At 49.2% G+C, this 21,275-nt stretch overlaps 1 protein-coding gene across 2 annotated transcripts; it reads right to left on the bottom strand.

Moving 5' to 3' along the window:
• Window positions 1–2,521: 2,521 nt before the first annotated feature.
• On the bottom strand, window positions 2,522–13,752 carry Prelp (proline and arginine rich end leucine rich repeat protein). 2 transcript variants are annotated; one of them, XM_008830357.3, is made up of 3 exons: window positions 13,598–13,752; window positions 6,445–7,421; window positions 2,522–5,091 (listed from the first exon to the last, which is right to left on the bottom strand). In XM_008830357.3, exons 2-3 carry the CDS (start codon window positions 7,403–7,405, stop codon window positions 4,916–4,918), a joined length of 1,137 nt encoding a protein of 378 aa, XP_008828579.1. In that variant the 5' UTR covers window positions 7,406–7,421; window positions 13,598–13,752; the 3' UTR covers window positions 2,522–4,915. The 2 variants fall into 2 exon arrangements, with proteins under 2 accessions (XP_008828579.1, XP_029418046.1); XM_029562186.1 differs by having other exon boundaries at window positions 13,608–13,748.
• Between the last annotated feature and the right edge of the window lie 7,523 nt (window positions 13,753–21,275).

Here is a 21,275-nt window from a genome sequence, read left to right as displayed (position 1 = left end):
TATTGAACAAATCACCAAGGAAGGTCTTAGTGCTTGGGAAACGCAAAGGAAGGTGAATAGGGGATGGGGTGGGATTTGAGGACCAACTTCTAGTTCACAGAAGATGGTCACCAAAGATGACACAGAAAGTTCTAACTCCTCTTGAAGGAAAGGACCTGTTCAGGAGTGGGGCTTTGACATATGAACACCCAAGGCATTGTGCTACTGTGCAGGGCCTCTGGCCTGGCAACCCAAACCCTCCCTCCCTCCCACTTCCCAGGAGACTCCTCTTTACTTTGTACCATTTAGCCTGGGGTAGGCAATGGAGAAGGTCACCAAGATTCTGCTGGTCTGTAATCCTGACTTCTGCCTAGTGATGCTCCCCACTCCCTCCTCTCTTCCTCATACCAGCCACATCCTGCATCCCAGCTGGGTGGCCTCCTGAAAATCTTTTCCAAACTCCTTATTGTAGAGGAGGAAACGTAGAGCGCCAGAGCAGGGAGGTGATCGGTCCAAGGTCACGCGAACCAAGGCCAGCCCCTGCATTTCCTGAGTGTTGGCCCAGTGTATTTTCTGGGTTCATATGACTCACATTTTTTTCAACTTCATCTCAGGAATCTTGAGGCCACGTGGCTCTGTGCCTTCAGAACAGATGGCCTTGTTAGATCTCATCCCTAGCGTGGGATGCCAGGTGAACCGGGCAGACCTAATAGGCCCCAAGGGGGGCCTCAGCTGGTGCTGGGTGTGGGAAGGGGCTTCTTGCAACCCAAGACTCCCCTACCATACCACAGGCTATTCCTGTGTCCTGGAGGGTCCCTACCTGGCCAATGACAGCATTGGAGGCTCTCTTGGGTGGAGGGAGATAGAGCCTGGAGCCAGGAGGACGTCCTCGCTCGAAGCAGATGGCACATTTGGCGAACTGTGCCCTCCATTTTGTTCTTCCAGAGACCCTCTGATTCCACAGTCAGCCAAGAGCGCATCCCCACCCCACCATACACCGTTTATCCCTGCAAGAAATGCTAATGACACTATTCATTCACTCTCCTTGCCACTTGCTCCCCACCCTTCTCTCCAGTCGAGGCCACACAACCCCACCACACTTCTGAAGGCCCTGCACGGCAGCACCTGGCCGTCTCCAGGCCTGCTGCCAACCTGGCACCATGCATGCGCAGCCCCACTCCAGCGCCCTCCCCTGCAGCAGCCGTCTTGAGATGCAGCCTCCGGTCCTACACCTTCTCCTAGCTTCTATTCCAGCCTTCTCAAGCTTGTTGTCATTCCCCTGGATTTGTGGGTGTTCGTGGACGTGGACCTGTGTGGGAAGCAGCTAGCAGGCATGCAGCCCTCCCCACTGCGCGAGCCTGGCACAAGGCATGCTGCTGGAACGGACGTGGCCGGCCGTGTGGACACCAGTCTGGCCATCTTAGCCCGTTGGCTGCCCTGTTATGGGCAGGGAGAGAGACAGGACGGGAAGTTCAGGAACCCTCCTGCTTTTTAGGCTACAGGGATGGATATTCCTTGAGGGTTTGTAACCACCCTAGACCAGAACGAGAACCCAACCCTTTCTTTCCTCTTTCTCGGACACATGGACACACACATAAACCCCAGCCTGGCTACCTTTTTGCGAATGCTGTTTCCCTCCAAGTTATGTGCTTCCCGCCCCCTTCTCATATCTGGCAAAATAAGATCCCTCAGAGCCAGTTGGAGTGAGCCTTTCCCGGAATTCCCCCACGCAGAGGTGGAAAGGTATCCTCTGAGCTGTTTATTTATAACAATATTACACTAAAGAAAGAAATTTGTGGATTCTACCTCCACCCCTTACCAAGTTATGAATTCCTCCAGGGCATATATTTATCGCCCATCCTTGAATTCTTAGCTGGGACCTGGCACACAGTTGATGTCCCCTGAAAGCCTGCAGAGTCCAACTGAAGTGGAGGATGGGCATTGTTTAGCAGGTAGGTTGGGAGAGGCCAGGATATTTGACAGTTTTCATCCTACACAAGACTGCCTAGGCCTAGAGGGTCCAGAATCCCTTTCTGGAGCCAAGTTTCCTCTCAAGAGAGAGTCTGGGTAGCAGTTCGGGTCCTTTGTGGACTTCTATGTGGTCTGTAGACCTTTCTAGATGACTTGGTTCTTCGCTGTCTGCCCTAGGCTTTTCCTGCACACACTGCATTTCCCTAATTAGTCTGTAAGCTTTATTTAGGCAGAAAAAGTGCCAATGAATCTTACTGTTTCAGCCTTGGTTCTGAGCACGAGAAACTCCACAGTTCAGTATCTGTGGGTTCAAAGAACCTGACCATTTCAATTTCAAAGGGAGCAGTTAGATTTCTGGTCTAACTAGGAATCAGTTTTCATGAAGGGTATGCATTTAGGGGATGCTCGCTAAGTATAAACTTTGGGATAGCTCTCTAAGGAGTGTCTTAAGAATAAGATATTTTCTTTGCCCATCTTCTCGGCAAGTAAGATGTAGGGAGTGAGGGCCAGGGTGGTAAAATAGCTTTAAGGTATTATTCTTGACCTGGACCTGCGTACATTGTCAGGCTTATGCAGGGTATTTTCCATATGACTTTATTTCCTCTGCTGTGAAGCTTGTTGAAATGTATGAAATGAATTGTTTCACAAAGTTAACATGGTCTTCAAGAGAATAGATACATGTACAGAGCACACATACATACCCATCCATGCACCTGCAGATGTAGATGCCAGTAGCACTGAGGGACTTGCTAAACCCCAAGGGAACCAGCACATTGTGTGTATAAGAAGGCTGCGGGATGCTCCTGTAAAGCCAGTGTAAATCTAACCCCTCTGGCTGAATGAGGCAGAGAGAGTAGAGGAAGCTGGCACATTCTGGATGGGATAATGGGATGGTGATGGTATGACTGTTGTTCAGGACTATGGGCTCAGACACCATCCCCACCCAGGAAGCCGCAGGAGCTGTGCTTCCCAAAGGCCTCACTGAAGGGGTGGAAGTTGTAAGCAGGTGCAGGAGGGTCTTGTCCAGGCCGTAGCACCAGTTGCTTTTAGCCATATTAACGTATTGACTTGAAGCAGGAGCCTTGGAGAAACCAGCTGCAACTGGATGAATGAAGCAGGGGAGGAGGAGGCTATGGTGAAATGGGCCCTGTTGTCTATAATAAGCGAAAGCGAAAGGTAAGCAGGAATATAAAAGGGATTCTGGACATTAGAGGCCCAGCTTAATCCAATTTCTTAAAAACTGTTGTGTGCTACTGTTCCTGGGGAGATGTAAAAACCTCCAAAGCTTTCCCCACCAGAATGCGGGGGTAGGGTGGGGGGGGCTGGGAGGCTGTTTCACTTGCTTCCAGAAACCCCTCTTCCCCATACTTCCCACCATTATACACGCTCAGGAAATTGGAGGGCAGTATGCCCTCTAGAGAGGCAAAGGGAAAGGGAAGTCCAGCAGCCCAGGTTCCACTTGGAAACCTGCCAAGTTGCTTACCTGGGCCAGGTAAGGAGAGGGAGGAAGCTTCCAGGGCTAGGGGCAGTCCATGCAGGGAATAAATTACTACAAGGGAGGGAATATTAGGACTTGTCCTGCATTGGGTATGCTTTAGGGTGGGGTGCACAGACATGGAACACAAGCTCTGAGGGGACTTTGGAGGAGCATCCCAGCTACTGTTGGGGTTTACAGGTGTGGAAGCTGAGAGCTAAAAGGACCTGACAAGGCCAAAGTCAAACTGTAGCCTCCCTTGGACTTCCCAAAGTTTCTTATTTGTGATTGCTTATGATGGGAATGAGTCCCTGCTTATGATGGGAATGAGTCCCTGCTTCTGCCCTTCCCCTAGACATGGTAGGAGAGAGAGAGCCATACTGCAGCCACCCCTGGCTCTTTGGAGCTGGAAGCAGTTTGCATTATCACCCCAAGGAGTAGAACCAGCTGTGACCCTCATCAGCCACCAGGTGTCACTGAAGTGTCTGTCTTAGAGATGAAGGCTAGTTCCCAATGTGGAAGAGGCTTCTGGGAGATTTCCAGGTACTCCTCCCCTTCTTCTCTATTTCTTAAGAACTACCCTTAGGCGTTGGGAATGACTGGGTCACTCACATAATAGAAAACATATGGTGCCCTTTGACCCTCCACTGTGAACACTGTTCCCCAGGGCCTTGGGTCTCTTGTTAAGTTTAGGTAAGGGTGACTGCAGGACTCATCTACATCCACACAGACCCATTCTGGGGCTTTGACCCCCAGCCATCATCCACTAGTTAAATTCTAGTTCCTTGAGTCACTCTTCTCCTTGGCTGTTCCTTTCTGAGGCCCAGTCAAGAGTCTGTGTGCTGTTTGCCCTGGAATAGGAAGAAGGCAATAGAGGGAGGGGCTGAGATGGCCAGATACCCATGCTTCTAGGGAACCCTGAAACTCCACCCCATCTCAGTCATTCCCTCATACTTCCTTCCTGGAGAATGTGGGCCAGTAAGAGCAGGGCAATATCTGGGGCCAGGGAACAAGGTGGCAGAGCAGCAGTTTTGGAAGAAAGGATCCTTGGACGAGGAGGGCTGGGAGAGCTGGGTCTTAGCCTCTTTCAGGCAGAGCTGTCCAAGATGGAGAGGTCCCCGGCAGAACTTTCCAAAGTTCACCTCTGGGATGTCCCAGACTATCTGCTGCTTCTTACTTGGTCAGGACCAAGATTAGATGTCAGTCCATGGCTCAGCCTTTCCTGGAGAGTGGAGGGGTGTGTCTGTTGTCTAGAGCTGTGTTTCTAAAACAAAGGGAGACAAAAGACGACCACAAGTTTGGGCAGTAGGGGAACCTTTGAACTAGTTGGAAAGTCTTGCTTTAGAGCTGTACCAGAGCACATGGCAATTCCCATCTTCAGAAAAGGTAAGGCTGGGAGCAAGAGAGGGAAGCAGAGGAAAATGGTGAACATCAGAGCCTGGGCCATCAGCCTTCAAGTGCCATTGGAGGAGGTCCAGTCCTAGGCAAGGCCTAGATGACCACAGACTGCAGGAGGCGGAAGCACATCATGAGGTCTAGTGGGATGGGTGGCTTCAGAAAGTTCCCGTCCAGCCGCAGGTAACGCAGGTGGGGTACATTCTCCAGATCCGAGGAGAAGTCATGGAAGGCCACTAGGTTGTTGGGGCAAATCTGTGTCCCGTTGATTTCTATGGAGAAAGAAGGGGAGAAGTCAGCTGCAGAGTACGGGGCAGCACGGTGATGAAGGAGAAGGCAAAGGCAATTAAGGGTGCCGACTCTATAGTTCTCTGGACAGACTGACTTTGGGAAGGTGTGACCACAGATGGGTCGCCTAACCGTCAGGGATGGTTTACTCATTTGTAAATGATTTACAATGGATGATCAACTGCTGCATTCCTTGTAAGAACTGTTTTATTCAAGGACCAGAAAATACTCTTTCTTCTATTTCTGAATCTTTCTGCTGGTGCTCTACTCAGAGCTGGCTCTCCCCCCTCCCAATCCCCCAGGTTGGTCTTGAATTCTCTCTCTATCCTCTTGCCTTAGTCACTAGAGGGTTGGGATTACAGGCATGTGCCACCATGCCCACTTTACATTTATTTTTTTGAGACATAATCTCATGCCAAAATTGCTTTGAACTTTCTATGTAGGCAAGGCTGACCTTGAACTTCTTTCTGATCCTCCCATCTCTGCCTCCTAAGAGCTGGGATTCCACATATGAACCACCATGCCTGACCTGACACTTTTATTGAAGCAAAACTGAGGTTCCCAGCCTCATATCCTAGGCTCCATTTGACATCCCAAGCTCAGAATTCTCTTTTAAACCACTGTTTTATTCAACTGAACATTGCAATCTATCATCTAGACTCAGAAAGCACATGAACAACTTGCCCCAAGCTGCTCCATCTTTACCAGCTGTATGCCCTGAATATATAGCTGCCTCTCTGGATCCTTTTATAGACTTCTCAAAACCAAGGCTCAGATTTGGGAAAAAGTTCCCTGCCACGTGGCTGTTGTTGGCTTCTTTTGCAGTGGGCAGCCCCAGGACATGCCACAGTGAACATTTTGAGGTTTCTTTTCTACTTTTAGGAGACTGTCCAGCAGTATTTTCGATGTCTATCCTATTACAGATGCAGAAGCCAGAGAAACCGGTGCTGATGAGATGTGGAGGAAAAAAACCTTGTGCTTTCAATATTAAATGAGCAAATTGTCCTATCAGCCTTGTGCTAGAAGGCATTGTTACCATCCTCATTTTGCAGGCAAGGAAACATTCCATAGAGGTCAAATATCTTTTCAAGGTTATACAGATGCAGCAAATAGTAAGGCTAAGATTTGAAGACCAGAGTCAAAATGAGTATAATTTTTTTAGTGCTGAGGATAGAACCTGCGGCCCTATGCATGCTAGAAGGAGGTCTACCACAAGGCTACACCCCCATTCTAGTGGATGCTTCTCATTTCCCCACCCCGGTGCTCCTGAGAAAAGGTAGAGGTACTGAGTCTCTGCCTTCCCCCCATGACCTGGCCCTGGCCCCACTCCCACATACTCTCAATATTGTTGTTGTTGAGGTATAGATGTTCCAGTTTGTTGCTGATGGCTGGCACGTTGCTGATCTTGTTGTGTGACAGGTGGAGCACAAGCAAGTTGGAGATGTTGAAGGAGTTCTTGGGGAGTCCCCGATCTGACAGTTTGTTGTAGTTCATCCGGATGAAGGCAAGGTTGGGGAAGCCCTTGAAGTATCCATTGGGGATGGTCTCAATCTTGTTGCTGTCCAGGTAGAGCTGATGAATGGCTGAGGGGACCTTGGGTGGCATCTTTCTCAGGATGTTGTGGGCCAGATTGAGCTGCATGAGGTTCTTGAGACCATGGAAGGTGTCAGGCTTGAAGACACCATCACTCAGCCGGTTGTGCTGCAGATCCAGAAGCAGCAGGTTCTCTAGTTTGCTGAAGACGCCAGGCGGGATCCTGGAGATGTGGTTCTGGCTCAGCCTCAGCTGTTCCAGGTTCCGGGGCAGAGCTGAGGGGACCTCTTCCAGCTGGTTCTTCTCCATGTAGAGGAATGACAGACTGGGGAGCTTCTCCAGCACCCTCTGGTCCACCTTGCGAATTCGGTTGTTGTCCAGGTTAATCCACCTCAGGCCTGTGGCATTCTTGAAGGACTCCACAGGGAGGTCAGTGATGAAGTTGTTCTGCAGGTAGAGGTAATGGATACGGGGTGGAATGACAGGGACCTTTCGCAGGTTGCGGCTGTCACAGTAGAGGGCCGATGGGAAATCAGCAGGGCAGTAGCATTCCCGAGGACAATCAGGGAAGACAGATGGAGGGCCAGGAGGGAGGGGTGGAGGCAGGTCTGTAGGCTCTGCTGGCTCATGGGGCTGAGGAAAGCTGGGTGTGGGCCTTGGCCTGGGCTTACGCCTGGCCCCAGGTTTTGGTTGTCTTGTTAACTGGCCTTGGGCCACTGAGGCCAAGATGAGAAGTGGAAGGAGCCAGCAGAGGGATGACCTCATGATCCAGGTGATGTACCTGCAGGGAGGACAGGTAGTCGTTAGCTCATGGGGCTTCTGGAATCGATGGTATTTCTCCGTAGTAGGGCTCCTCAAGACTAGCTCCCGGGGAGAGGGGCCGAGCCAAGGACCTGTAGAGCAGACGAGGGATCCAGGGCTATGGAGCCCCTGCCAGAGGCCTAGCCATGCCATGGATTCTGCTTCTTGGGAGAACATGAGAACCTTGGAGACCCTTCACCTCAGTGGCCCACCTCACTCCAGTTGTAGCTTGAGAAAATCATCCTTTATAAAGGATGCTTTTATAAGGAGGGTTCTCTAGGCAGTGCTCTGCCATGGAGCTACCCTCCAAACCAGTGGACAGCTTTTATCTTCCCTAGCCCCTGAGAAAACTTTCCCTGCCTTTATAAAGGGAGGTATTAGGCTATGGCCCAGAGTCTTGAACAGTAGATTTTTCTTTTTAAATTAATTCCATACAGCAGTGGTTGCAAACTGTGTTTACATTCCTGTGCACCCCTCTAAAAAGGCACACTGAGAAAGAAGGACATCCCCCCAGGTGAATCCTGTGCCAGCATAAGCAGATCTGTTCTTTAAATTTGTTATAGAGAGATAAAGATAGAAACACATGCGCACATGCACAGAATGGGGGTGGTTAGACAAAGCATTTTAAGAAAACATTTCATTGCTAAAAATGATCTGAAATCCACCAATCAGGTCCATCCCCCACTGTTTATAAAACAGACTGGAGGGAAAAAGTGGCTTGCCAAGGCCAGGAGGCCATTTGACAGCAAGCACAGGAAGAAAATTCAGGAGCTCTCCTGGAAGGGAGAGCCCATGATGGCCCATGCTTTGCCCCCCGCCCCCCGCATTTGGCCCAGAGAGTGTTGGCCTTTGCCAGTATGAGCCATGCCAAGAATTTCTCCCCAGATGTAGAGGCTCCTGGGAAAACAAACAGGAAAGGAATAGAAAGACGTGAGGAAAACACTCCTTTCTTTAGAACTGGTATTGTCACTCCAAATATTTTGGAATTTGTTATGTTGAGACAGGGTATTGGGAGAACTTCTGGCTAGCCTCAGTGACACTGAAATCAGGAGCTGGAGGGGTTTGGAGGTGGCTCTGCTGACCCCTTAGATAGAGCCATGTGGTTGGAGCTGAGTTGAAAGTGGAGAAATACCAAAAGACCCAGGATGCATCTTGGGGGATGTCAACTCCCATGGCCTTCCCCGTCTGGCCTGGGCTGGAAAGGGTCCAGGGAGAGGGTGCCCTATACCTTCTATCCTTATGACCACCTTCTTCCAACCCTGGAGATTCTTCCCAAATCACATTACTGGCTCACCTTAAATCTTCCTCACTGTTGTGGCTGTCCATTGGCCTGTCCTAGACTTTAGGGTTGCAGTCTTCTTGGGGTTCTCTAAGACAGAGTAGGCTGGAGTGTGTCCCTAGCTTATAAATGGACTCTGTGATCATGGCTGCCAGCCCAGGCCTCTTGCCTTCTCCCACCTACCCTTTGAACCCATATCAACTTGAAATCTTCCTTTGATTTTCTAGGGACTACATTCTGCTGGCTGTGATCAAAGGAAGGTGGGAGGAATTCCTCATCTGAAGATTCCTGGGTCAGATGCTTTAGAGGGAGTGCATGTGACAGGTAACATGCACATACTACACATGTGCACATGTGTGCACACACACATACCCCTTTGCCCTCAGCCTGTACCAGTCTTGTACACACACACACACACACACACACACACACACACACACACACACGAGTCCTCTCCTATGCACACAGACAAACTCGTATTCCAGGGCCTCTGTATACACATGTAAGCTTTGTGAGGTAGCCTGGGTGGGAAGGAGGGTAGGACAGGCGAGGCAGAAGCACCTTGCTTGATATTTCTCTCTCCCATCTGAGGGGGTCTCTGATAAGACTAGGTCTGACAATTCTTTCAAGTATATCCTGAAGGGCATTTTCCTAGGCCTTCTGTGACAAAGGAACTTTAGTTAGGTTCTTGACTTATCTACAATGAGGATCCATGAAAGGACTAAAAAACATGTTCTTTACAGCACTTGAACTTGATCCTCATTACTAAACTCCACATCATTTATAACTGGTGTGTTATGAATTAACATTTTTATAAGGCTTGTAATTTTCTTGAAAACAAAAGTCATCTTACATAGAAATTAAGAGGGTAAAGGATTATTATTCTAAAAACATTTTTAAAGTACCAATTTTTGTAATTCTGATTTGTTTTTTTAAATCTCTTTGTTTACTAATTACTCACAACTATGTAAATAAGCAAAAATACTCTCCTGCTGTGAGAAATCCTGCCCCAAGGCTGAGACTAGTCAGCTTCCCTTTGTTGCCCTTGTCACCAAAATCACACCCAAGACATGGGTGAAGTTGGGCAATCAAAGCTTGCCTGAGGGTCCAGCCATGCCTGACTTGTAAGATACTGTGGCTTGGATGGTTGGCCTACTGAGGGGTGGGAGTGGGGGCTCAGTGTCTCTGTGTTAAGCTCTATTGTCAGGGCATCACCAGTAGCAAGGCCAGTCGGTTCTTTCTGCCCCCTTTCGGCACAGGGCACCCAGGTCTTCCTCTAGTGCCAGACCTTCTGGAACTTACCTTATCTTCTCATTAGTTCTTTTTGATCTTTTCACATTCTGGATTTCAGCCACATCCCTCCCTCCCTGGGGCCAAGAGGGGAGTTTTCCTGGGATAAGTGGATCATCCCTCCCCTGTTTCAGTCCTGGGACTGAGCCAGAGCAGATCTGTGTGCAAAGTGCACTAGGGAAGGGTTCCTTTCCAAGGCCTTCCCCACAGACACACCCCTTCCTACACAGCCCAACTGTCCTAGGCCTCTGGGAAGTTCATACTGCACAGCATTCTTTCTAGACATGCTCTGCTAGCCTGGGTCGCTGCAGACAGAAGCTGAGTCAGACTGGAGGTAACCCCACTCTAGTGGTATGTATAGTCCCACCCACAAGTCCAGAGTTAGGGTTCTGTGCTCCTCCTTCCAGACTTTGTGCTGGTCAATCATGTCCCTTAGGGTGGGGCATGTGTGTGTGTGTGTGTGTGTGTGTGTGTGTGTGTGTGTGTGTTAAAAATTGCTTATGCCTCTGCAAGCATACTTCCCTAAGTCCCACCCCCTGCTGGTCCCTGCTCACCCTCAGTCAATGCACATTTGTTGACCAGGTACCTCGGCCAACCTCATACAGTCCCACTTTCTAACACTGGCTCTCAAAAAGCTGCTGTTTCATGGAGGGGAAGAGCACATTCACCTCTCCGTTTAGGAGCCTTTCCTAAGAGAGCTTACAATTCAACTTTTAGTTCTAATACTGTGGATATGGGCTTGAATCCTGCCTCTGACTCTGCTCCTGGGCCTTGGGCTTGACATCTTTGTGAGGACAGGATGAGCTCATGTGTCTGAAAGCATGTTCTAGAAGGCAAACTGCAAAGGACAAGGACAGTTTGTTTGCAGAAGAGTGGACTGAGAGGTTCCCTGAGTTTAAAGTGGGATGGTCCTCCTTCCTACGGTCCTGTTCCTCTAAGATAAGAACCCATGGGTCATCAATGACTACAGCAGCACCAGGCTGAGGTCCAGTGGGTCTGTCAAGCCCAGGGGAACAGGTTTAATGACCCTTCATTCTGTAAGGAGAGGCTGGGGCTGGGTTGAGCCCAAGGTTGGATTACTTCTTAAGGTTGGGCAGGGTTACTCCACACTGTAAACTAATGTTCTTCCTTGTCAGATTTCTTGTCTAGCTGATCGCCATAGGCTGCTCATGACTTAACAGGCCAGCTACCTTGCCCTGAGTCATGTTGGTGGATACCCTTGCTCTGCCCTCCCTTCTTCCCCCAAAGTTAGACTTCTGAAGCCACATGCTGCTTCATGTCTCCCTGCAGCCCAGAGTGCAGCTGGAAACAGGGAAAGTTGGGGGTGTCCACCCATTGTTACAGAGAAAGGAGCTGGCATCCAGTTTGCCCAAAGTACCTATACCTATAGTATAGGTACTGATACAAGTCTAACACTATTGCAGAGTGACCAGCTGTCTCCTCAGTGTGCACAAGGCAAATGTAAACAGAATGAAGGTTTTTATGGTTTTAGGGGACTAGCCTCAAAGAGTAAGCTCCTATTCTGAGGGATGAGGAAGAGAGAGAGAGAGAGAGAGAGAGAGAGAGAGAGAGAGAGACAGAGACAGAGAGAGATCCCCTGATACCCTGCTGCATATCATATTCACCTGTCTACCTCTCTCCCCAGAATCCTTAACTCTTGACAAAAGCCAAGAAGAATCTGTCTGAGGCTGAGTGTGGTTTTAGTATGGTTATAGATACCCTGCAACTATTTAGCGGGGTACCACTGCACAAATCTTATTTTCTATAAAATGAGCACACTGACTGCTTTTTTGTGGTCCTAGGACTCAAAGCGAGGACTTTGTGCAGAGCTGCATCTCTAACTGACTTCTTATTGGGTGTTGTGAGGGTTAAATGTGCAGAGTGAGTGTTCATTGAGTAATAAGGATGGCTGCTATTATTTTAAAGCAATGGGTCTTTTTCCCTTCAGCCTGGTTGGGTAGCAGTTCCCGTGCCCTCATTGTGGAGGGTAGGGATCCTTCTTATAGTATAGGTACTGATACTTTGACTCAGAGCAACTCCTTTCCCTTTGTAGCTGGGAACCACACTAGGAACATGTCTCTCCTCTCTGCTGGCTGCAGGTCCCACTGAGATCTAGGCTTTTCCCAGTCTGTTTTTTTTTTTGCTTCTTCCAGTGTTGAAGGGGCAAATAACTGGAGCAGCCCTTCAAGGAGGTGAAGGTGGGTGGGAAACTTATCATCAAACAGTCCATTCTCTGAGAAAGCCCCCCAGGACAGAGCTGGGGGCAGGAGGAAGGGAATCTGGAAGGGACAGAGACCAGTTTCTGGGTGCCGGAGGCAGGCAGCCTAGCAGGTAAAAGGAAATGTCAACTCATTGGAGCGTCGTGTTCAGGGGACTTTCTTTCTAGAATAGTCTCTGGGAATATGGCTATTTGAACTTTCAAGGATGATGGTCAGGGGTGATTATAGGATATTGCCCCTATTTCCTCCATGGTCACTCCCACTCCCCACTTTTGGGACCTTGAGGCTCCTTTTCCAGGAAGCCACACAGTTCTGCAGTGAATACAAGGAGAGTCTCAGCCCTGGATAGACCCCATTTTGTGGGTCTGTAGTGAGTGTTCAGCCATATGTTTTAAACAAACCTCCCATACCACCCATTTCTCCCCTTACTTCCTGCCCAGGAGCTTTTGAAGACCAGTTATGCTTGGTACTTTGCCCTGCCTTACCCTGCCTGCTGCCATGGGACCTCTCTATTGTTGAAGAGGGAGCTATGGAAACAGGGTTCAGTTTCTCCTCCTGCTCCCCCTCCTCTATTGCAAAGCCCCTTTACCAACTGAATGGTCAGAGTAATTTCAGAATAACTTCAAAAAGAAATGTTTTTCTGCCTACCTGCAAGAACAAGGAAAACCAATAATTTGGAATTAGGATTGCCAAGACTTCCAGCCTAGGTAGACTTCTTTTCTTTCTTTGCAAAAACCAAGTGGTTTGGACCAAGGAGATAAGAATTCAGGCTGCTGAGAAGGTTGAGAGCCACTTTTTCTCTCCCTCCTATCCAATTAAGCTCAAAAGAAGGAAGCAAATCTCCTGCTTGCTCATCTCCTCTCTGCTCAGCCAAGACACATGATTTTCTTCTGGCTGTGCTGTCTCAGCGGGAGGACACACTTTGTCTTTGCTCCTGCAGCTGGGGAAGCATGTGAGAGGGTGAGAGACAAGATCCTGTGTGTGTGTGTGTGTGTGTGTGTGTGTGTGTGTGTGTGTTCAGCCATGTGACAGTACATGAAAAATGTAGAGAACTGGTTGGGTTCTAGTGTCTGGTTTCTATGGCAACACCTGATCTGTTGAAATTCTGTGTGCGACATAGCTCTCCATGCTGCAACAAACATTTGTACCAAGAAAGTTTAACTTTAGCAGCAAGCAAGCACGGGGGTATAGGATGCTAAAGAGAGAACAGGGAGTAGATAAGAGACAAGGTGGCTTAATTTGAAGTCTTTGGAGGGGAAAAATGGGAAGGAAAGAAAGGAGGGGGATGAGGAAAAGACAGAGCCAGAGGAAACCCCTGGGGGAAGGAGCCTTCCAGCCTTCAGTCTTCTTCCCACTGCCTGTGCTTACCTGCACACACCTGCCTCTCCTCTGGACTCTGGGGCAGTCCTCCTCTTCCTCCCTACCCTTTGGTGGAGCTGTGGCAACAGAGAGCCAGCTAGAAGTTCTGGTCTCCCAGTGGTGCGTGCCTGTGTGTGTCTGCCTACTTTCTTCCACCAGCTCCTACTGGGGTGGGGAGGTTAGGTTAGGGGAGGGAGGGGCCCACTGAAGGGAGGGGGAGGCAGAGAGGAGGAGGGAAGAGAGCAGAGAGGGAGGGCGCTTGGGAAAGGAGGAATGACAACAATAAAGTCTTTATTTGGCAGCCAAAACTCCACAGACCTCATCCACACCCGATACCCACTAACGGCTCACTAATAATGTTTCCTGCTGCTGCTGCTCTGGAGAGACTATTTGACTGAGGTTTGGAAAACAAGCCAAATGAATGAAAGAAAAGGCCGAGGAAGCACCTCTGCCTGCTCAGACTCGGCGGGTCACTGGGTCCAGCACTGGTTTGTTGAGGTCCTCCTAACAAGTGCCTTGCTTCTGCTGCTCTCTCTTCCCCGGTGTTCAATCTCCAACCCAGTGAGAGCTTGGGATGCTTCTCGGAGCAGTGACCCTCCTTCCCTGTGTCTTCTCCAGGAGCTTGCTAAGGGAGCCAAGTCTCACAACGTGGTGAGGTGGCATAGGAGATAACTTTGGTTTGGTGATCAGAGGTCCAGTCTGAAGATCAGAGAGGGAAAAGTCTGGCCTGGAGATCACTCAGCAAAATTAAAGCAGAATTCAGATCAAATATAAGTCCTCAAGTCATTGTTCCTAGTTCACGTGGACTGTGTAGTTGTCATACAGTGATGGGGAGGTCCAAGTTTCCCTAGGGCATATCAACTGCCTAAAACGTATTCAAGAATCTCTATTACCTTAACAGTGCTCTTCAGGCCAGCAAACTTGGAGTTAAGGAGCAGGCCCACAAAACTACCTACTGACTACTCAGAACCTCAGGGGAATACACTTATTTATCATAATGTCAACAGAGACCTGCAAAGCCCATAACAGGCTCTTCCCACTGCTCCTCAGCAGCCCTGGACTCTGCTACTCACATGCTGTGTGATCTGGGCACGGTGCTTGGTTTTAGATGCCTGTTTCCTCATTTGTGTCTCAAGGCATGCCTGCCTCCCAGGTTGGAAAGATAGATGATTGTGTATATGAGGCACTTCAGAAGCTGGGAAGACAACAGGGCTTCAGTAGAGTAATGTTGTGGATGATAACCAACCAGAAAAAAGAAGGCAAATAGAGCCCACTCTGCCCCACACCCCTGCCTTGCCACCCTGCTTGTGGGTAATATATCCATTCACGGGATCTAACCAGATCCCAAGAGCCTATGCTTGGGAGTGATGGTGACCATCTTCCAAGTCCTACCCAAGCTGTCTCCTTCCTCCCTTCTTGTGCCCCTGTCCCCAGGCCACCCAGATAGAGTGAAGACAAGGTACCACCAGAGACATTCAGGAAGGTCTAGAGTACAGCTTGGAAATTGGTGGCCTGTGGCCATTACATGACACACTCATTCAAAAAATTGTCATCATAGAAATTTAAAAACATACACATTTACATTCTGGATTTTTTTTAGTACTAGTGGGTCAATTCCAGGGCCTTGCATGTGCTAGGCAAGTCCTCTACCACGAGCTGTGATCACAGCCTTCATATATACACACTTACATAGGAGATCATCAACCCTATTACCTCTTACCTAGCTCATGAATTACCAACTCATGCTGGTGCGGTAGCTCATGCTGGTAATCCCAGCACTTGGGGGCTGAGGCAAGAGGAGTGTTAAAATTTCAAGGCCAGCCTGGACTGCAGAGTGAGACTGTCTCAAAAACTAACTAGTAGGGCTGGAGAGATGGCTCAGTGGTTAAGAGCACTGGCAGAAAACCCAGGTTCAATTCCTAGTACCCACATGGCAGCTAAGAAGTACCTGTAACTCCAGTTCCAGGGGATCCAACACCCTCTTCTGACCTCAGCAGGCATTGCATGACACAGGTGCACTTACATACAAGTGGACAATACACTTATACACATAAAATAAAAATAATAAAATATATTTTTTTTAAAAACTAGTGAACTAACTAAACAGCAATTACCAACCCACATCTAATCTTGTTTCTTTTGTGCCTACTCCCCAAACCCTACTGGTATATTCTGGAGTGTTCATATTTTTGTTTCTTTTGGATTTGAATGTTTTTAGGCAGGGCAGGAATTTCTCTGTCCAACACAGTGGACAGCCCTCTCTGTTGTCTCGGCTTAGAGTCGGGGCCCAGCCTTCTCTACTTGACTCTGTTCTTGGAGACTCTTGAGTTTGCAGCCACTGGTCTCCAGGCAACTGTTGAGTGTGGAAGTGAAGTGGGACAGCTAATACTGTAAGGGCAAGGGTGTCGGGTCATGTCAACAACCTGCCCTTCTCATCCCCTGGACAAAGGATAGAGCAGCCTCCTGTCGGGAGACAGAGGGCAAAGGTGATGAGACCTGGCTTTGGCTCTTGCATGCTGTGTTACCTTGGAGATGTCCCTTTCAATCTCTGACTTCATTATTTGTAAAGCTTGAGGTTATATTAGGTGAGACTTGAACTCTCTTCCAATAACATTGTGAAGAGTCTGAGACGTGGAGTCAAGACACCTGGGTTAAAATGTCAGCTCTGTTCCTCTTGATACCTGGCAAACAGATCTGAGCCTCAGTTTCCTCATGTGAGCTTGGAAGGTAATAACCTCCTTTCCCTCCTGGCTTTTACCCAGGATCCTGGGAGGTTCACCAGAAGGGAGGCTGGAAAAACATTGTTCCCAAGCTAGACCCTGACCCCTGCAAAGTGAGCCTCCCCAGCTCTCCTAGAGTGTTGAAGACACAGTGGAGTGGCTTCACCCCTGGGAAGTATTAACCTCCTTCTCCTGTGTGGCACTTGTGGACATATCCTGAGAAGTACAGTATCCAGGCTGCAGCCACCAGGAGAAGTCCAGCAGCATGGCTGGGACAGAATGTAGGGACCCAGGCTTGGCAGCCCCCACTGTGGTGGGTTTCGAATGCTTTTCCCGAGTCTGGGACTGCCTACTCAGACCACCATCCATCTGGGGCTCACTGTTCCTTAGCGCTCAAGGTAACGGCTGCCTTGGCTACCACAGTGAGCACTGGAGAGAAGAAAGGGCAGATTGTGTGACGTCCCTCCAAGTGCAGAGAAGAGGGGCTGGCCTTACACCTTCCCCTGCCAGGAAGGGCAGGGTGGGCCTCAGGGGTTTTGGCTCAGACCTCTGGGTGGTCAACAGGCCCCACAGAGGCTGGCCACCCCTCACCAGTCAGCAGCGTTGAAGCTGTGGGAGTCCTTGGGCACCCATCCCACTGTCCAGCTGGGGGTCTTGGGGTCCTGGTGGGCAGGGGCAGCAGCCTGTTCATTGTGGCAGAGCCTACAGCACCCACTAAAGGTTTAACATACCTATGTGCTCAGTAGGGGGTCTATTTCATTGAGTTTAAGAGGGTTAAATAAGGAGTGTCTCTGTCATTTCTTAAAAAGCAGTTTTTGAATAAGTAATAATTATTTTGATTAGGAATCTAAAACGTATAGAAGGCTTCACAGGCCTGACTCTCATCCCCCAGCTACCTCCCAGAGACATCAGTATACAGTTTCTTGGGTCCTACTAGACTTATTTAATGTATGTATGAGCAGTGATAAACATCTTTGCACTTTTTTTTCTAGACCTGGGGATTGAAGCTGGGATTAGGCTTGTGCTAGGTATGTAGTCTACCATTGAGCTACCTCTCCAACCTTCTTTTACTTAAAACATTTTTGTTTGTTTGTTTGAAATAAGATTTCATTTCGTTGCTTAGATTGCCCTTGAACTTGTGATAGTCCTCCTTCAGCCTACCAAGTATCTGGAGTTACAGTCCTATTCCACCACACCTGGCTGCCATCTTTTCCCAGTCTGCCTCCTCCTCTTCCTCTTCCTCCTCCTCTTCCTCTTCTTCGTCTTCCTCTTCTTCCTCTTCCTCCTCTTCTTCGTCTTTCTCTTCTAAGACAGAATTTCACTTGGTAGTCCAGGCAGGTCTGGAACTTGCAGTCCTCCTGCTGGGCCCCTGCATACCCCTGACTGGCTTTTCCTCCCTTGCTGCTTTGCACTTTTGATTTCACCTACCAGCACATCTTGCCAGTCCTCCGTATGGGCAGAGTTCTTTGTTTCTCTCCATTTTTCCCTCCCATATTCATTTGACTAATCCCTTTTAATGGTTATTTGGGCCCTTTATTTTTTATTGTTCTTTTGTGATAGGGTCTCATGTAACCCAAGCTAACTTCCATTCACTATGTAGCCAAGGATGACCTTGAACTCCTCATCCTCCTGTTTCTACCTTTCAAGTGCTGGTATTACAGGTGTGCACCACCATGCTTGGCTTGGGCTTTTCATTTGGTTCCAGTACAGGGCTTGGAGGCTCCCATGTGGTTCCAGTACAGGCCCTGTTTCTTCTTTATGCTGACTAGGTGGCCTTGAACCACTCAAGTCCCTCATGAGTCTTTGTGTCCTCATGTGCATGTGACAGGTATTAATTATAGTCCATCAACTCAGCAGGAGAAAACACAACCATATCCTATGACTTCCCTTCCTCTGCAAATCTGGAGACAGAGGGCTTGTCTCATTGAAGTGGCCAACATTCCATCTCACCCTGGGCTTAACCTGCAGCCTTGCGAAGGCAGACTTGGTGGTGCTGGGCGAAGAGACCAGGTCTGTGACAAAGATATGCTTCTTGCTCCTGGTTAAGGGTGCTACAGAGCACACCCAGCCTCCTGTCTAGCCCAGCACAAAGACCCCCTCCTCCAGCCCCTTTGTAAGGGGCAGAAACTGTCTGCAGGGTGATCATTTTCTCTTGGAGGGCACACTGGGTACCTGGCATTTGTACCACAGAGAAGGCTGCTGGCCTTTTCTCTTACGCTCCACAAAACTCCTTCATTCTCCCTGAACCTGGCCTGGGGAAAGAAGTTTCCTTAATTCCCTTGTTTCTGACCAAGATACTGTGTCTGTACCCAGAATCTCCCAGGGCCTCAAGATTGTAGAAAATGGGGCCAAAGGCACTTGTCAACTACTCCCACTTCCTCCTCCCCACAGACCTCTCTGTTCATTTCAACAGAAGCAGGGTACAGGGCAAAGGAAGGGAAGGAAGAAGTAACCATGCCATCGAAAGCTCATATAGGCTGAGGACCCCTAAGTCCGTTTGTCCTGGTTGTTGGTGATTCTCCATAGGGCTTGTCAGCTTGCAGGCTGTCTGGGAATTCTTGCAGAGAGGACAGGGTGGTGGCAGCACCAAGCGTGGTACACTGCTCAGGCAATGCAGGCAAAGTTGCCCAGCTGCTATGGCTGGACAGCAGACTCAGTGAGCCATACTTTGGGCTCCAGGTCTTCAAGAAGTCAGGCTCAGGTTGGTGGTGATGGCATTCTACATGGTTCTAGGATGTTCTGGTTGCATCATACTAAAACTTCAGTCTAACTTTTATGTCATGAAAGTCCCAAGTCAGTGGCAGGTGCCTGGCTCGAGTATCCAGGGCCTGTACCATGTGAAGTTAGCCTCATCATCCAATTTGCTCTGTGTCTTGGGGTCTAGGAATGACTGCCTCACAAGGGCATAGTGTAGGATAATGATGGACATGTGTGGTCAGATACACCTCATGTCACAAAGTCTAGAAGGGCAAGAGCAGGGCAGCTCTGCCAGGGACTAGGGGGTGACCTAGGGGGGCGGTCTCTATATGTGCCTGGAGCATTCATTTTCTGTGAACTGATCACAGCAGTAGTCATAGAGAGGCCTCTGGAAGGTTTCTGCACAGCAGGCACCTTCCAGCCCTGTGCACACACATGCTCCAGTGCTTACACTTCTGGAGAAGGAACTGAGCCAGACCCATTGCTCAGACACTTCCAGCTCACAAGTCCAAGGTCATAGTGAACTGATCACAGCAGTAGTCATAGAGAGGCCTCTGGAAGGTTTCTGCATAGCAGGCACCTTCCAGCCCTGTGCACACACATGCTCCAGTGCTCACACTTCTGGAGAAGGAACTGAGCCAGACCCATTGCTCAGACACTTCCAGTTCACAAGTCCAAGGTCATAACGTACCCTGTGATAGCAGATACTAAGTCTAGGCTACTGCTCTTGTATGCATCCATGCCGCTGTGGTGAATGAACAGTCTAAACTGACGTCTAAAGACCATGGCTTGGTGTGGTACACGCCCGTGAGTGTGTGGATATGCTTACCCATGTGCAGAGGCCAGAGCAGGCTGGCAGGTGTCTTCCTCTACTGCTGTCTATATTATTGCACTGAGACAGGATCTCTCATTGAACCAGAAGCCTAAGCATGCATAGCCATGCCCAGCTTTTTACATGGGCACGGGATCTGATCTCAGGTCTTCGTGTTTGCAGAGCAAGAGCTATTACCCAAGCAGCCATCTCCTTAGTCCCACATACTTTCTTTGTTAATATTGAAAAGAAATCTTCACACTTGAAACTCTGAAGAGTCACTGATCTAGGTTTCAGGTGGGAGTGCTTCTCTGCCCACCACCATTCTTGCCCTGGTGTGCCTGGACCCCAAGCAAGTTCTGTCAGGGCCCTTCCCCTGTGCCTTTTGAGACTGCTTGACTCTCTCCAGCCAGGGCACTGCTTCCTCCAGACCTAGCCCTCTGCAGTAGTCCCCAGCTGTCTTCCACCCTCCATCAGGCTCTTTCTCCCTAGACATGGCCAGGTCATCTGTCCCCTTGACTATGAATCGCAGACTACAAAATGCAGGGGTGGTTGTGAGTCTCAGACCAGAGTACAGCCCACATTCTTGCTGTGACCCGACCCACCTTTCCAGTGCCTTTTCAAACTCTAGACTGCATAGTGTCATAGTGGTCAGAATATCCACACTACCTCCCCCACCTTTGCTCACTGTTCCTTCTTTCTATAAGACTCTCCTTCCAGCAGCAGTACATCTTCTAGGATGTTCCCCTTTGCCCCTGGGTAGCGATGACCCCTCAGAGCGTCCATGTGCTCCAGTCGTGCCCTGGATCCACGACCACTCCCGTCTCTGCTGTTCCATCTACCTTGCCTGCCAATCCTCATGGTTGGTGCCAGACTTGACTCCCATTTGGGGCCCCAGAGCCTGACACACAGCAGGTTCTCATAGTCATGGTCTCTGCCCTGTGGTGCTGAGGCATTGGTCCATAATCAGCTCCTACCTCCTGTGTTATTTTTGGGAGTTATTGCAAAATCTTCCTTTGTTTTTTGCTACAGCCTCCTCACTTTCTAATCTCTTTTTCACCACCCAGCAAGTATATTATCTTCCCAAATGCAAACCTGACTATGTGGTTTCTTTGCTTAAGACTGTAATATCTTTCAGTTGTTTACAGAATGAAATCAAATGCCTTGGCCCCTGTAGTCTGACCCAACATTCCCAGCATTCTCTGAAAACCAGATTCCTGAAATCATGGTCCCTGGATTTTCATGTCTTTGGGTCTTTGCCCAATCTGGATTTTCACGTCCCTCTTCCTCCTACACTCCATTTAAGGAGCGCTGACTCACCCTGCAGAGCTAAAGCTCTGCAGCACGACTCAGATGTTTGTATGTGAAATTCTTTTCATTTTCACAGGTGGGATAAGCTTCCTCTCACCTTGGTCCCCGCTAGGCCACAGCTCTGTGCTGCACTTACTGCACAGAGCAG

The sequence above is a fragment of the Nannospalax galili genome, unplaced genomic scaffold (genome assembly GCF_000622305.1).
Source record: "Nannospalax galili isolate Female #2095 unplaced genomic scaffold, S.galili_v1.0 scaffold113, whole genome shotgun sequence".
In the NCBI taxonomy this organism is placed as follows: domain Eukaryota; kingdom Metazoa; phylum Chordata; class Mammalia; order Rodentia; family Spalacidae; genus Nannospalax; species Nannospalax galili.
The sequence above is the reverse complement of the archived record's forward strand: the minus strand, read 5'-3'. Positions and strand labels throughout refer to the sequence as shown.

Excerpts from the sequence above, each read along its gene's own strand:
- Prelp (XM_008830357.3), bottom strand. The coding sequence starts at position 7,405 with ATGAGGTCATCCCTCTGCTGGCTCCTTCCACTTCTCATCTTGGCCTCA. Across the intron at positions 5,092-6,444 it reads CAACAACAACAATATTGAGA|AAATCAACGGGACACAGATT; the intron begins GTATGTGGGAGT and ends CTTTCTCCATAG.